A 16,933-nucleotide genomic window follows, 5' to 3' on the forward strand; every position below is an offset into this window, starting at 1 on the left:
GAATTTTCAAAATCATTATTTGAAATACAGCAGTGAGCTCTACCTGAAATGGAGAGTGTGACTGGACCATTTTGAAAACACTATCAAAACTTTTTAAAAGCATGCATGCTAGCACAAATTCCCCAAGTAACGATAGCAGAATATAGTACTGGAGAACATTTACTTCAGAACATGTTTACTTCCCTGTATAGACAATGGAGAGAGACAAGCAGCTCCAGAGGGTGAGTCAGTTCATAAAACACACAGAAGTGCATACCTCTCATCACTAAGCAACTTAAAATAATGCCTTCAAATTGGAGCCTCTGCTACCAGGTTTAAGAACCACGGGATTCAGCTGAACTAAGGAACAAGAGAATCTCTAGTTTCATGAGTTCAAAAAGTTCAGGAGACATCAGTTCAGCATTAGTATGGACCAGATACAGGATTTTGGGTGATTTTTCAGTAACACTGGAACAGAGAAGAAACACTGAAGCAAAAAAATTAAACACAAACTGTGCATGGACTTCAATATCTGGGATCTAATTAATCAAATTGTTCCTGAAGTCACTGTCTTTCTTTTTTTTGAGAATAGAGACAGTTTTAAAAGGGAGAAAAGAAAAATAATCGTTTTCTTGATTTTACAAGATTGGAATTTTAAATAGGAGCATCAAGTAAGGACAAATATTCGCAGTGCTGTTGAAACGTTTTAATGTTTCATATTAAAGAAAGACAACATAATGAAGAAAGGAGTGTATATTTGAAGTCTGTGGTGGGTTATCAGGTGCCCACCAAAGCTGCTCTGTCACTTCCCTCCTCAACTGGACAGAGGAGAGAAAATAAAATGAAAGCCTCATGGGTCAAGATGGGGACAGAGCGATCACTCAGCAATTACTGTCATGGGCAAAACAGACTTGGGGAAATTAACTTTTTACTTATCACAATTACACTAGGGTAAAGAGATATAAAATAAAACCTTAAAACCACCTTTCCCTCGTCTCCTTCCCCCCTCCTTCTTCCTGGGCTGAACTTTACTGCCAAGTTCTCTAACTCCTCCCCCATAGAACAAAGTGATGATGTAACAATCACCAAAGATGTCCCTGGCCACACATTTATTCTTTTGAGAATACAAAGCTCATTGCCTTCATCATCATGTCACCATGGATCCATTACTGTTGTGGAACATGCATTGTCTTAACTGTCTCTTTTGTACTGAGTAAAACTACCCTAACTCCTAAAACTAGTAAGACTACCCTAACTAGGGAAGTGATCCAGGTAAGAATGCCTGGAGCAGAAGAAAAAGAAAACAATAGCCTTAATTTCTAATTAACTGCTTGTAAAATAAAACAAACTATGTCTATTGTTATATTAGAGGCTAATAAATTGTCTGTATGCCATAGTACTATGACATAAACCTGGAACCTACAGACTTTGCACATAAACGTATTAAATTTGTCTTCACCTCACTGTGGCTAATATAATGCCCTATCTTTTTCCAGGATAGTTATAACCAGCTGCCATGTCTTGTCTTACAATAAGACAAATCTTGGAGACAAGCATTCTAACAAAGTCTCCTATGTCTGTAATAGAGCCTTGAGCGCAGTGACTGGGATGCTGAATATTTCTAATACAATGATTTTTCAGTCTGTATGTTTCAATGATGAATTGTTTATTATGCTTCAGAACTGGGCCAGATCACACTTTGTATCTTTTGTTTGGTCAGGCTGTAGTCAGAAAGAATAACAAAAGTCCCTGTCCTACTAATTAAAAACTGCATGAAATAGAGAGCTTAGTGCTGCAAACAGTCTACTGATTGGCCTTATCATATCTTCTTATTCTTAACCACCTTTTTCCCCAAGGCAGAGCTATACCAGTATTATGAATATTTGGCATACAAAGCAATCCATGTACCTAACTTTGATGAGGAAACATGGTGCATCTTCCTTTTATTCTGTATGTCTGATGCTTAATTCACTGCAAATTAAGCAGTGAATTTAAAGGAGGACAAATTGCTAGACAAACGCTATTCTCAATAGGCTGTTCTTTGCAATATGTATATTTGAATTATCAACTACAGAATGAATTATCAACTCCAGAAATGTTTTATTTTTTCCTATCAAAAGTAAAAACTGTGCAATGTCCACAAATACTAAAAAATCATTAGATCAGAATCACATCAGTATAAAAGTTGCTGGTTTTAAATGTAGACTGTTTAAAAGAACCCAAAGAGTTTTTTACATACATATTTTTTTTTTTTCAGCAGGCTTTGTCTGTAGAAATGTTTTAAGCAGACTTAAGCAGTTAAGTCCATTCCATTCTTCACCTAATGATTCTTTCCAAACTACATTTTAAACTTCTGTTTATCATGAACAGACATTAAAATTTGCTATCCAAACTTCTCACTGAAGTGTGATACCTAAAATAAACCATAATTGAATGAATTTATTATAATTGATATTACATGCACATGTGACTGTGTTATCATTAAAAATACATACTAGTTGTAGAAAAAGGATAGAATATGCAGCATATGAAAAAATTATTTTAAAATATTTTAAAAATATTTGTAAATTCCTGTCAAATATTTATTTGCTTTCAAATTTTTAATAAAATTGAGATTTAAAACCAAAGTCACTAAATGCAAAAAGAAAAATTATTTCTATAGCCCCTGTTAATGCTATGAAAATACATTTCAAAATATTCACAAAACCCTATCTCTCTTCTGCAAATAGCAATCTGTGGGATAATGTTCATGAACACCATGGGATTCCTATCCCTCTAAATATGTGTTTTCCTAAAAGAAACAGGGGAAGCAGGCTCGGACCTTTGCCATTAAACAGCCCAGTTACAACAGCTGAATTTTATCCCTGGCAGAATAAACTTTTGACAAAGAGTTCTGGCAGCAGTGTTGAACATCTATCTTCATGAACAGTATACAGGATAAATGATCCAAGTGATCTGATTTCAAGAAGCACTTTGTAAGTGTTAGCTAGAGAATTCAGAGCTTAATCCAGCTTCTTACAATACACTCAACATAAAGATATAATTTAATCTAGTGTTATAGATGAAAATTTAAATATGCCAGACTCAGCAAATTGAAAATGCAAGTTCTCACAGCTGCTGGCATTAAACCCCTTTGCAGAGATATAAGATTTGTTATAACAATGCTGTGAGTATAGGCTGCTGTGGCTACAGTGCAGTTAGGTGACAGCTGCTATGAAAAACATGAAATTCAATTTCTCAACTTCTGCACACTGTTCATATCCTCTTGAATTAACATAAATATTTGTAATGACTGTAATATTTGGCATTCCACACTGAATTGTTTTAGCCTTTGGAAAAACAGATGATTTTTCATTGGAAATCACATACATAACTTACCAACTACTGATTCAGTTTAATGAAGTGCTGTACTTTGAATGTATTTCAAATCCTCATATGTCATCATAGCTGATATTTTCAGTTCACGGTTTGTACGTTGTCTATTGCAAGATGCCTAAAAACAACAAAAACCCCTTTTCTGGTCATTTGCTCCTCTCTTTCCTCTTCACAGTCCCTGAAGAATTTCCAGTACAGCTTTGTACCAGCACAATTTGTATCTGCTTACTTTGAGATACTGTGTTGCTGGTTGAAGACTCTCATAAGTTTATGAAATTTAATTGTATGTATTTGACCATTCTGGTGAATACAGAGAAGGAAGCTTATGATGAGGAACAGCTGCAAGGGTCTACAAAGCATAAAGATCAATCACACTATAAAAGATGTGAGTTACTAGAGTGCTGATAAATATAATTAAATATTTCCTAGACCATATCACCTGAGATTAGGTCAAAGTAATACAGACCAGCTGTTTCATGATCCCTCGACCCTAACTTTCATTGCTGCAATTAATATGGACCAGCCAAACGGGACCACCTAGGATTTTGATGAGTCAAACTTTAGACAAATGCCTGCGCTTTGTGAGGACTTTCAGGTCTCAGTTTTTTAAAGAAAGAAGATAGAGTTACCTAAAACAATTATTCCATCAATTTTCTTCAAATAAATCATATATATAAAACCCCACACCAAAACCCAACCCGTAACATACTTACCTAGACATTTATAAAGAGCTCTCTGCAATATTGTGTGCTCAAGTGTGAACTGAAAGAAGCTGTTGAAGGTTTGCACCAAGACAAATGCACACACAGTCAGCTCCTCAGAGAAAGAAATATTCCTTCTTTCTTGGCAGTAAGTAGGCAGGGGGCAAGTAGTTATTGACCTAATTTGATATTGGTGACAACTGAATTCAGTTCCCTGCTCTATCACAGAAGGATGTGATCCATAATTTATGAGAAATTGTCTCAGTTGTAAAGCACAGTGCACTGGTATGAAAGAAATCTTTAAACAAATTAATTTGTGTCCCTGTAGATTGCTAACTGCAAAGTATAAAGCTTATGTGTACTAGTTTAAACCAAGACTGCATATCTTTGTTTTCAAGAGTTTCATGAATTACAAATGTCCCTCATTCCATGACTCTCAATATGGGACTAATAGTTCTGCTCTACTTTGGAAAGCTGCTGTAAAAATATACTTCAAAACCAGTGAGATATTCAGATACATGAGATGAACACATAAAAAAAAAACTAAATACATTGCTACTTTAATGCCTGCAAGATAGCCAGTGGAAATCCACTGACTTGTGTCCATAGTAAAGCTTTGTCTTCAAATTCATACTGAAAAACATGAAGAAAAAGGATATCATTTTACTTTTAGAAATATTAAAAATGAGTCTTTATCATGATCCATAACTACAATATGAAAAGAATGTGGTGCAAAGGGACAAGCAGTATTAAAAATAAAGTGGATTAATCACAAAGATATGTTTTCTGCCCACATCACAGAGAAGCTTGAATATCTATATTCAGATTGTTCTGCTTATAGTCCTTCTGAAAGCAAGAATCCTTTTCCAGATGCATAATTTAAATAATTCAGCAGTTGTTGAATTAAACTGAAGTAGGAAGTGGTTTTTTTTCAGAAGTTTTGGATCAGCTTCCTGAAACTGTATTGTGTGTTTCTTTCATAATGCATGAAATCTAACCCTAACATCACAAAGGTTATTGAAGACCCTTGTTAGTCTTGATCAGTAATACAGGAAAAAGCTAAGTCCTTCTTTGTGCTTTATGCTGCAAAATTGCCTAGAGTTTGCTCTTTGAAACAAATGATCTTAAGAAATAAGATTCTCTTGTACTAGTGCAACTGAACCCTATGCACTGCAGCATCATTTCTCTGCAAGCAGAGCATTCCACCACTGGTTTTGGTATTAGTGATATATATATTTACAGATTGAAAATTGTTGATTCAGGTGCCTTACCACCCTTTAAACTGTTTGATTTGTTTTGTTTTTTCATTTTTAAGTGACTAAAGAATTTTTTAAACAAAAGTTATGCACAATCAGGTTAAACAATTAACAGAAATAAATTTGATATCCTACGGTGAAATATTTAGCAAACTTCTCTTCACTTCTAATGCCTTCCTACACAGCTGTGTAGAAACTATCAAGGTATAGTGACACTGGCCTTGAAGACCAGACTTTATGATTGTCCACAGACATTCACACACCAGCCAGCCTCTTGCAACCTACAGAAAGGAAATTGACAGAGTCAAGGGGACACTTACTGAGATAAAAAGCAGAGCAGCCTGTATCAGGAGCTAAAGCTTTGTCACTATTCTTTGTATACGTACCTGTCCTGGTACCACACAGAATGCCACCAAAAGCCTATTCTTTGCCTTATTGACCAAGCCTCCATAAGAAGATTGGAGTTGCTCCAGTCACTGTCATACCAGAGAACCGATACAGAGCAAATTTCCCCTTGAGGATAAACATAATATTCAAAATAGTACCTCTGACTTCATTAATTCTAGGCAGAAAGAACAGATTTCATGCAAGTTTACACTTAAGGCCAAGTACCTATCTCAAAACCAAATGGACAGACGGGGGTTGGTGCAGGCAATGGCATCTCTGTAGCTCAGAATGTATTTCATGTCCTACTAATGGCCAGTCTTATTCTGCTTTTCTCTCTGTCTCCCTGGTGCAGAGCTGCAGATTGTCCTATTGCCCATTCTCAAATGCTATGGCTATTAGGGAAAAATGAAGTGCACAACTGGAACTGGTCAACAGTGAACACCAGAGGTATGAGGGACATGACATGAGGTACATGGCTGTGCATGACACTTGTCAATACATGCTGCAGCTGTCCAATGCCATCTCAGGACCCGATCATACTGGCTGCTTTTCCAGCATGGTGTGGTTTAAGCCCAGATGGTAATTCAGAACCAGGCAGCAAATTGCTCACTCCCCCACTTCTTTCTCCCCCCACTCCCAGTACACAGTACTGTATCTGTCTGAACAAGGTGTAGCCACCTTAAAATACTTCTTGAAACATAGGCTGCTCTTGTTTTGGATAACTAAAAAGCACCTCTGAAAATCATAAATTCAGACTAAATTCTTCATTCTGTTTCAGTTTAAGATTGTATGGAAAATTCTCTGGGCTCTACAGGCTCCTTTTATGCTTCCTCCTCTAGAAGATGGGATCCTCAAAGCATATTTCAAGTATACAACTGGATCCATGTGCTCACGAAGAATCCAGTGAAGCTCTTTACTAGGACTGCTACCTATGCAAAATCAATTAGAGGACTGGACTAATTACATAATATAACATACTTGGATTTTATTTTTTTTTATTTTTATTTAAAAGACAAAATAGATTATATGTGGTTGGAAAGATACACACATCCAAGAGCTTGATAGCTGCAAAGACCATCTTAAACTGTTTTTTTTCTCCTGCTTCTAGTTAGCAGAAAGTTGTTAAGTTATTGACAAATAAGAAATAATTTGTCTTACTAAACTCCATAAGACAGATTTCAGTCATGTTTTCACAACATAGACCCAGAATGTGAGCCTCATAATTTCTGGTAGAAGCTGATAATGTGTGGTATAAAATCCACAACTTCCCAAAAAATCATCCACTCATGTGTGGATGACTGGAACTTCTCTATTCATCTTTCTTTGAAAGACTCCAAAGGGAAAGATAAAAAATGTGCCTTATTTCTATAAGTTTGTTATCAACTTTCCTTTTTTAATGTAATCTTTTTTTTTTCCTAAAAAAATCCTGTATTTTTGATAATAATCTTGGAGTAAGGCACAGGAACAGAAGGCTTGTTTCCTGGGTGTTATTTAGTTCTAAGAGGTTATCCCAAATAAATAATACGATTCAATTGGTATGAGTGAACTTTCATTAAGTTATTTACAAGACTTGTATGGATCAGCTTTTAGTGTTTTACATGGTTTACTAGTGATTTATTTGTTGCACATGAAAATGAAATTAAATTCTGAACTGAAAAGCTATGATAAAATCAAGATTTCAAGACAGTGACTATAAATGAAAGGCAAGTATAGTTCTAATTATCTTAAAACCCAGCCTGCTGCTTTGCTAAGTTTTGAAATCAGAACATTTTCAAGTAAGAAATTCTGATGCCATACTGTAGTACTCCTTGCAATAAATTCCTTTCCTGTGAATCTTCCCTCTTTACATTTTTATCTTCCTCATACAGTTTCCTTGGGATCCCCTGAACCATTCTATTCCTTCATCTTCTTCCCTTCCGTGTAAAATACTAGGTTCTGCCCTAATGGTATTCTTAGCTCTAGCTTTTAAGTTTCATGCAGGGAAACCAAAGCAGCAGCAGCAACCAACTCCTATAAACATTAAAAGATCAATGACAATTTGGGGAAGAAATCTATTGATGCCTTGTTCCTATGGGCTGTCTCAACTCATTAAATCATTACAAGTAAGGAAGCACACAAAAGAATATAGGAGCAGTGTTTATCAGTTTTCTTTCCATCTATTGTCTCAATAATCCCACCCACATATTACCTGGGAATGTATGCGGTTTTAGGAGTCATGCAGTAATAATTAAATAATTTAGGTTAACCATCATTCAATTTATTCAAACTATATTGCACACCAAATTTTGTGTATACAAATATTAAACCACATAAAAGAATGGTATAAAGTAGGGGGGTTAACTAGTTTGACAAGCTCAGCTAACATCTTTTTACATATCAGAGCCGAAAGTCAGTAGTCATTTCAGAAATATCTAGCTCCCAGATAAACTTCTAGCTCAATTTTAAAACTGCCTGTAAACCTGTATCCATATTATCAGACATTGCTTAGAAGAGAAATAAGACTCCACTACCCTTATTTACCCTTGAGCACACTGCATGTTGTCTCCTTTTACTCCGTAAGCTTTGGGTAATAAGCTTAAACTGTTGATGGACACTTAACAGCTTATACCTCTTTCTTCAAGCTGTATCTGTTCACAGAAATAGTATGACACCCATTCCTAGAGGTCAAAATCACGCAAAATTACAACATACATATCTGATTCTGCATGGGGAGCACTCTCATTCCCAGGATCTGGATTATTTTTGAACTGCCAAAGAATTTCAGTGACAATGAGGCCTGGACAGCTGCCACAAAAATGTTAGTGTTAAGTAACAATATAACAGGTTCCTGATGTGTAAAAGAACAAAGTTTGTAAATTGGTTATGCTTGTATGTATTAATAAGTGAACAGTACTTGAAGAACTTTGATATAACAAAAACCACTAAACACTAAACATTGAACTAAAATACAGTATAACTGGTTTTCAGTAGTGTACATATTTTACTAACTGAAATACCGATATAGTTTCAAGAAAATTACCAAAATGCAACAAACCCACTGGCTGCTTGCTGAAAATTATCCCCAGCTAAATGGTGAAAATCATGTAATCATTTCTGAAGAGGAAACAGCTGTTACATACTATCACAACTTTGACTCTCTGACCCAGAAATTTCAGGTCACTGCAGCCCAGAATTCTGTAGAATTGTATGACAGTGACATTCAGAAAACTGCGTAATGTCTAAGACTCATAGACTCTGTCCTATGTAGGCAACAAAAAAAGCATCCTTCAGACAGAAAACACTACTCAGAATCATCTAAGAAGCTGTATTAAGAAATTTCTGAATAAAATCCATGCTGTGTTTTCATTGAAGATACACTATCTCATTTACAGTATCTTTAGAATGGGAAGCATGTCTCTCAGACAGGAGTTTTAAGCAGCAACAACTGACTTGTTCTATAAGTACCATGCTCATAAGACATAGAGAACTGGTAAGGACAATCTGCACAAATATGCACAAACAATGCCAAGATACTCATGCTTATCTGAATACATCAGTTATTCTATCATCAAGCCATAACAATCATCCTCAAAACATCCTTTGGGATAAATGGAGCCTGTCCTATCCCAGAATTTTTCAAGTATAGCAAGGTCAGTCTGAGGCACAGAGCTAAAAAAAACCACCACCAAAAAACCTCTTTCCTCACAAATGACCACAGTTTTTGCTCAATTAAAAGAAACAGAACATACTCTTTTCTGACCCAAGGGACCTTTATACTGCTATCTTTCAGATCCTATTTTAATGTTAATCCACCTTATATGTTCATGGTCAGTTTATCCAGACAGGCTAACATAGGCAGAAAACAGTTTTCCCAGTCTAAATCAGATTTCAACTTCCATTCCCCATATATTAAAAACAAAAAAAAATCCAGATCTTTTTTGTGATCCATTTATTTAGAAAAAATACATGGAGTTGTCTCATATTTTTAAACTTCAGCTTTGGATTTTTAAGCTTAATGTTCTTAAATGCTTTGTCCTAATTATTTAAAACATTTGGCAGAAAGGTGTGAAAGGTAATATTTCAAAACTTTCCTTTTATAATTGCCGAGGCAGTTTCAACAATTGGAGATTTTTTTTTTTCAAATAACAAAACAACAAACAAAAATTAGGAGATTCACTGACAGTGTTCACATAAATTATTTAGTTCTTAAAATGCTAAAATTTTCTTGTGGAAATAAGTAGCCCATCTGAATACCTCTAACCAGTCCTGCAGTTAACATCTGCTTCTCTCCAAATAAATATCCAGGATCGTGTCTGCAAAGCATTTTGCCAGTATTTCAGATATCAGCTCCATTTAACTCACCAGTTCAGTCCCTAACACAGTATTGATCCCAGATCCAGTGACATGTGCATTTCCAACTGTCGTGTCCTACTTTCCATCCAGTCTGAACATTTCTTCCCAAATTCCACTCCATCGTATTTACCAGTCTTTTTTTTTTTCCTTCTTCTTTGCTTATTTTAATTCCAGTGTTCTGCTTTGGACGAAAATATTTCCTTCCCAACAGTGTCTGCTTCAGGAGAGGAGTTCTGGGAGCATACAGTCCACTTAAAACATCATTTAAGCATCTGAAAGCAGCAGAAAGAAAAAAATGGTTTCACTTTTGTAGACCCAGCTTTAATAAAGCATGTTTTGCTGCTAAGTAAGAATGCAAATCCCACAGTCTGCATTCAACTGCAGAAACAACAAAAATTCACATATTCTTAACACAAACAGGTTTAGCTGAAAGTTCAGTACTAAGTCTATATAAAGAATATGTAAACTACATCTAGACTCAAGAGCTCCTTGTAAAATTTGAGGTTTCTGCTCAGATTTGTTAGTTGTAATACACAATAGATTATCTGCATTTCGCAGTTCATAACACAATGACAAGTAACTTCCAAAAATATTGATCCATTGCAATCAGAAAGATGTATTGGATAATGCTGTCATCCATAATACCTTTTTTGCAAACAGGTGGCGAGCACAATAATGTTGGTAATAATAATGAAATAAATAAATACAGTAGGGGGAACAGAAGTCATAGAGTATGGAGGTAATTTTTCCTTAGGACTAAAGGTTTATCAGTGTCTGATAAACCTAGAGTATCAGGTTAGATAAACCTAGAGTATCAGGTTATTTAAATATCTCAGTAAAGCAATAACAAAATGATAAATACTTGCCTTTGAAGATTAGCAGACTGGTGAGACTGGAAGATTCAGAGTAGAAAAAACATATTTAGGGCATTACTGATGTGTGAAAGTAGCCTAGAACAATAAAAAAAATTAAACACTGGAAGACAACAGTGTAATCAGTATCAGATCAAATCAGCACTGATTTGTTGTTAAAAAGACAAATCGTGCCAAATTAATAAAATTGCCTCCTATTACAGAGCATAAGCAATAGGTGAGATGTATTTTAACTGATGAGGCTTTTGACAGTCTCATAAACCATTTCTGAGAAAACAGCAAATCAGGCCAGGAAGAATATATCATAAAGTGGACACAAACCTAGCTGTGTAATAACACCCAAAGAGTACGGGTGTGATGGAATTCCATGTGAGTCTGTACTTTATTCAGTCCTTTACTAACGACTAGAATAATGTCTATATCTTTTAAATTTGTGGATTACATAGAATGGATACAGATTGCAAATGCCATGGAAGCATTTGTGATTTGAATTCAAATGATCCTGGAAAATTGGTGTAACAGCCCGGAAAAACAGGATTCTGCAATATATGTGCAGAAGAATATATATGCAGAATGCATATATTCTGCAAGATATATGCAATATAGGATGTTTGTGCAGGAATAGTCAACTTCAGATATACAAAAATAGGAACAAAATAATTACTTACTAGGAAGAGATATGCAGCTTATAATGCATTGTGCTCTGGATGAAAGTCAATATGCCATGAAGATGGACTGTTTGAAAAAATGGCATTGGGATGCCTGATCAAAGCAGTAAGCCTTAGAGGTGTCTGCAGGTCAGGAATGTATGAGATGAGGGAAATGGAACAGTTTAGTGATAGAATGCAAAAATAGAATAGAATTTCATCTATGCAATTTGGTCAGCTGAAAGAAAAGAAGAATGATAACAGTTCCAGAAGGGCATCTAAGTGGAGGGTCAAGTATACATTCCATGAGAATATACAGAGATGACTATTCACCTCATACTGTAGTAATAGAGAGTAATAGAAACAACATTACAGCAACTGTGCTTTGGGGGCAACTGGGAGAGGTTCTTACAGTGTGATGCTGCAGTGACATCCTCTGCTGACTGTCCTCTTCCTGTACATAGCTAGATGCATAAACCGTGTAGTCACTAGCAGCAAACTCATTTTTTCCCCTGCTAGTTCATTTGGCAGTTCAAGTGCTGCTTAATTGATCTGTACAGGTGCAGTGAAACTTAAACTTCCAGCGGTTTTTCCAACTATGCATGTACAGATTGGCTAAACCAGGCACATGCACACTGTATCAGGTCACTGTGACTGCTGTGGAGTCTTCTCTCCTCCCTGGCATCAGTGCAATAATTCTCTCATCTGGAAGGATCATGAAATAGATGACATTTCAGTGAGTACAACAGGCCAGGTTGTACTCAAGATCATACCATGTGATTTCACTGAATCCTTTTATAAATAGCATTTGTACATGACTGGCTGACACAGCAGTGAAGAAGTTCTATGTTCATCTATTCCATTTACAAAGGTGTATTCAACATGGCCAATACACTAACTGAACAACTCAGCAACCTACAATTTCATAAACATTCTGTAATCTTTCTTTTTGAAGAAAAACTTCAAAACTTTTGTGTCTTGTCTGCACAGAGGATGTGGATCTGTGGGTGAGTCACAGCCGATGAGCTCTACGACTAGATTTCACAAAGGTGAGAAAACCAAGGGTATGTAATTCTTGGCGTTGCTACTGCTACCTCTCCTCTTTGGTTATTTTAGGAATTGCAAAAGCTGTAACACAGTGTATAGTAGCTAAGGTCATATACAGCTGCATTTTTTTCACTCTTTCCTTTGAAAGCAAATGTCATTATGTGACTCATCTCGTGAAAGAGTCAACTATGTGACCCTGTAATTAAATATGGTGAGGACAGGAGAGAGGAGGACAACTCACCACCCCTATTGCCATCAGAGCCACATCTGCTTTTGCCACATTGATCTTAAGAAGCACTCCGAGTAGTCAATTACACTTATGACACTTTACTAAATTCAAGGGTCACCTGAATGATGAAGCAAGGCTGCTGCATCTTCTAGCATGCTTCTTTCAACAGGGGAAAAGTAGGGACTACAGCACTCACTGCTACACTACTACACACTGTGCCTCTGGCCTTACATTTGAACTTACAACAAGCATTCAGGGATGGCATGCGGACCTCAAACACCCTTCTTGCCACAGGTTCACACATGGAGCATAGTGTTCTCCTACAGACAGACTCCTGTATAGAAAAGCTGGGAAGCTTTCAGTAGTTATAATGCCTCAGCATTACCTTAGCATATACCTAGAGGTATAAACTCCAAATACATGCTTCAAAATATCCAAGCACCAAAACATCTAGTATATGGGGATCTGTTAGGAACTGTCCATCACAACACTAACCTGTATAACCAGGGTACGCTGCTATATTGAAACTGATTTAGTCCTAAGGAAATATTGCAGACAACAACAAAATTAAATATAATTTTCAACAGAAAAGCCAGAATATATTGATGAGAGTAATTATTACTCTTCATGTGAAAAGAAAAAGACTAAGTGGGACTAGTAATCATTCCATTCTTGAGTGCTGACATTTTCAGCAGATTTGGTAGTCTGTAGAAGATTCAGATTAAAATGCAACAATTTCAAAAGAAAATTTACCAAAGAACAAACATTCAAAATTATACAGACAGTAAGCTATGTGTGCGCAAATCGCTGGTGGGAAACAAGCTGACAATAATAAAACGGGTCCTAATAAGACAGCTGATCAAAATGAAGCAATGCTGCAGCTGTACATTGGGTCAAAAAAGCAGTTTGTAAGGAAACAGGTAATAAATTTGATCAACCACTGTACTTGCAAACATACATTTAATACTGCCATCCTTACAGGTGTTACACATCCGGCTTAAAAGTTTCTCTGCTGGTACCTAGAACATTTACAGCTCCAGTGCCTTCAAAGATCTCCAAGTGGAGATCAGGAATGGATTTAGACTAGACGTTGCCTGCCATCAGTGCTGCTTGTCCAAATGAATGGGGCTTGCACTGATTCTGATGGTGGGAAGAGTAACTCATCCTGTGTTTAGGTGGCAGGGAGCTCCTTCTTAGTACTGACCGTACCTGAAACTGGAAGCTGGTTTAGGGAAAAGAGGGGTGCAAGTTGTGCTTTCCTCCTTTCCCCAGCACCTACGGGGGCTGCTGGCGCAGGCGGCATCGTGCTGACCGGGGCTGCCGGCCGAGGCTAGGCGGAGGAGCCCGTGTCAGGCCGGTGCTCCTACTTCTCTAACGCTTCTTTCCGTCCCCGGAGGCAGCTGCCGCCCACCCTGGCCGGGGGAGGACACCGCGCTGCCTGCGAACGACAAGTAGAGCTGTCCTCAGGCTCTGTGTCCACCTGCGGCCCGGGAGGGCGGGTGCAGAAGACCGGGAGGGGTGGGATGCAGGCTGCTCTGAGGTACTGCCCAACGAGAGGTACCGGGTGAGTGAGTACTCTGCCAACACCACAACTCACGAACTGGGCTGGAAGACCAGACCGGTGACGGCTGAGGCGCAGCCTCGCCGCAGGGGCATCAGCCATCAGGGGCCCGCGGCGCCGAGTTCAGCCCTTGCCGCCTGTCCGGCCGCGGCCGCCGTGTGGTGGCGGAGCGGCGCGGCCCGTCCCAGCTGGGCGTCGGGCCCATCCCGGCGGAGGGCGCGGCCCGTCCCGCCCCCGCGCCGCTCACAGCGCCAACAGCCGGAGCGGCGGCAGCAGCACCTCGGCGGCACTGGGCCGGGCTCCCCCTCGCCCTGAGTGCCTCTCTCGCCGCCTTTTCCTGTCTGCATCCTCACCGGTCTTCCCCCCCTCGCCATTTTCATCCGGGAGGAGCTCGACAGGACTTCCCTGAAACTTCCCGGGGGGACTCGCCCGGCGCCTCCGGGGCGGTCGCGAACTTTCCGTCGCGGTGCCCGCCTCTCTTTCTCCGTCCCTGGCCCCTCGGCTCCGGCGGCGGCTTCGGAGGGAAGTTTTCGATGAGCGCCTCTCCGCTGATCCGGCCGCCTAGCCCGCTGCCGCCGCCGGGGTCTACAGCCGGCGGCGGCATCGCCTTCCATCTGCAGATCGGGCTGAGCCGGGAGCCGGTGCTGCTGCTGCAGGACTCCTCGGGGGACTTCAGCCTCGCCCATGTCCGGGAAATGGCTTGCTCCATCGTCGACCAGAAGGTAAGAAGCAGCCCTCTCCAGTCGAGCCCTTCCCGCCGCGCCCCGCTCGTGGTGGCTGTGAACTTTCCTTTCCCTGGCCTCCCGGCTCCGGGGCTAACGAGACCGATGGCAACTCTCCTGCGCCTCCCTCCCCTCCTCTGCGGCAGGTCCCGCTCCCTCATCCGGCCCTGCTTTGCCTCTGCCTTCTCCCCCCGGGTGCCGAGGACGCTCCATGTGGGATGCTCGTATGCGAGCTTAACTTTTACTCTGTTGGCAGCGGATGCAGTTAACTGTGCTAATAGCTGTTATTAAAAACAACCCCCAGCCGGATCTATCTGCCCGCTTTCTAATGCTGCGGAAGGAGGGGGGAGGCAGGAACCTGTCAGCTGTGGTGGCAGCGCGGCGCCCTGGGGCAGTTCGCGCCTTGTCCCGGCCTCTGCTGGGAGAGGAAACTTTCCACTGAAAGAAAAAAAAGAAAAGGCAAACAGCAACAAGGAAAACCAGCCCCGAGAGCCCAGGATTCACAGCGCCGCTCTCCGCACGCCTTACCCCCACACAGGCGGACAGGCAGGCCCCGCAGTGTCCCGGTCCTGCCTGCCCGGGGGCCGGGGCCAAGCCGGGGGAGCGGGGTTGGTGGGGCCGCTGGCGCTGGGTGCCCGGGAGCTGGCAGGTGGCTGGAGTGGGATGAGTCCGTTCTGGTTGGCAGCCGCTGCGGGTGGCTGCGGGTCGCTCGGTGGGGCGAGGAAGGGGGGGCCTCAGGGAAGAAAGGTGGCCCCGCCTGCCGGGGTGGCAGTCGCCCTGCTGCTCCGGAACGGTAGCATCGTGAGGCACAGCTCACCGGGACTCCAGTAAAATTCGCGCAACACGCTAAAACACATCTGGCTTACCGGGTGACTTCCGCTGAGTTGATCCTTTTCCGATTTCTGTGTGTTTAACAATCAGGTGGTGTACTGAAATTAAAGTTTTACTTTACTAGTAGTTGCTGTGTGAAACACCCGCATTAAAGTATCGTAGTGTTCGCAAAGGATAAAAAAGCAAACCCCAAAACTGATAAAGTATTTAGGAAGGTTATAATGGGAAAAACTTGGGCTTTTACTTCTTTGTTTTTACCAAGGTAAAATGATTTCAGGTAGGGAATTTAATTTTTTAAGAAATTATTAGCTTTGCCTTAATGTCTGTGTACTTATAGAGTCCCATCTTCACTGAATAGGGTTGTTTGGTTTTTTTTAAGAGTAACTGAAGTGTTTTCAAAAAAAGTATGAAATATGCATCTTAATTTCTAAATTCTGTGTTTTTCTTAGTTGAAGAAATGGTTACCTACTTTATTAAATTGAATTCTGAAGCAAGGTGTGCCCTTTTGTTTAATGTTACCATATTTGCTTTCAAAGCTAGGCCAAAACTTGTTACTTTGTCACAGAGACATCAGAAATCCTTTTTAACATTTCACCATTTCTAATTGTGCTAGCAGTAATGGAAACCTTAATATTGTTGCATGCATTGTTTATGTTTTTGTTCTTGAGTAGTTTGTTAATTTCATAGGTTTACTATAAGCTTGATTTTAATCACAATTGCCAAACAATGTACAATTGCCTGAAGAAAATTAAATGTGTTGGCTCATGCTCAAAGAGTCAGACTTATTTGATCAAGTACTGACATACCAGTTTTTAACACTTTAAATTTGTTGCATTTTCCTGACTACATAAAAGGGAGCATCATTTAGCTACTTCTCTACAGAGTGTGCTTGAATGAGGAACTTTCTTCTAGTTGCAGTTTCTCAGGGCGCAGATGCCTGCTTTTCCAAGGCTATGGGGAAGGAAGTGGCTTATGAAAGGGAAAACTGGAAGAA

At 39.7% G+C, this 16,933-nt stretch overlaps 1 protein-coding gene across 1 annotated transcript in view; it reads left to right on the top strand.

Moving 5' to 3' along the window:
* The first annotated feature begins 14,686 nt into the window (after positions 1 to 14,686).
* The window catches only part of PRKD1 (protein kinase D1), a 131,879-nt gene continuing 129,632 nt past the window's right edge, over positions 14,687 to 16,933 (top strand). The window contains exon 1 of the mRNA XM_005149292.3: positions 14,687 to 15,108. Within this exon, the coding sequence (XP_005149349.2) occupies positions 14,920 to 15,108 (189 nt within the window). The 5' untranslated portion in view covers positions 14,687 to 14,919. The remainder of the gene's footprint in view (positions 15,109 to 16,933) is intronic.

This window comes from Melopsittacus undulatus, chromosome 4, assembly GCF_012275295.1.
Source record: "Melopsittacus undulatus isolate bMelUnd1 chromosome 4, bMelUnd1.mat.Z, whole genome shotgun sequence".
NCBI classification, from domain to species: domain Eukaryota; kingdom Metazoa; phylum Chordata; class Aves; order Psittaciformes; family Psittaculidae; genus Melopsittacus; species Melopsittacus undulatus.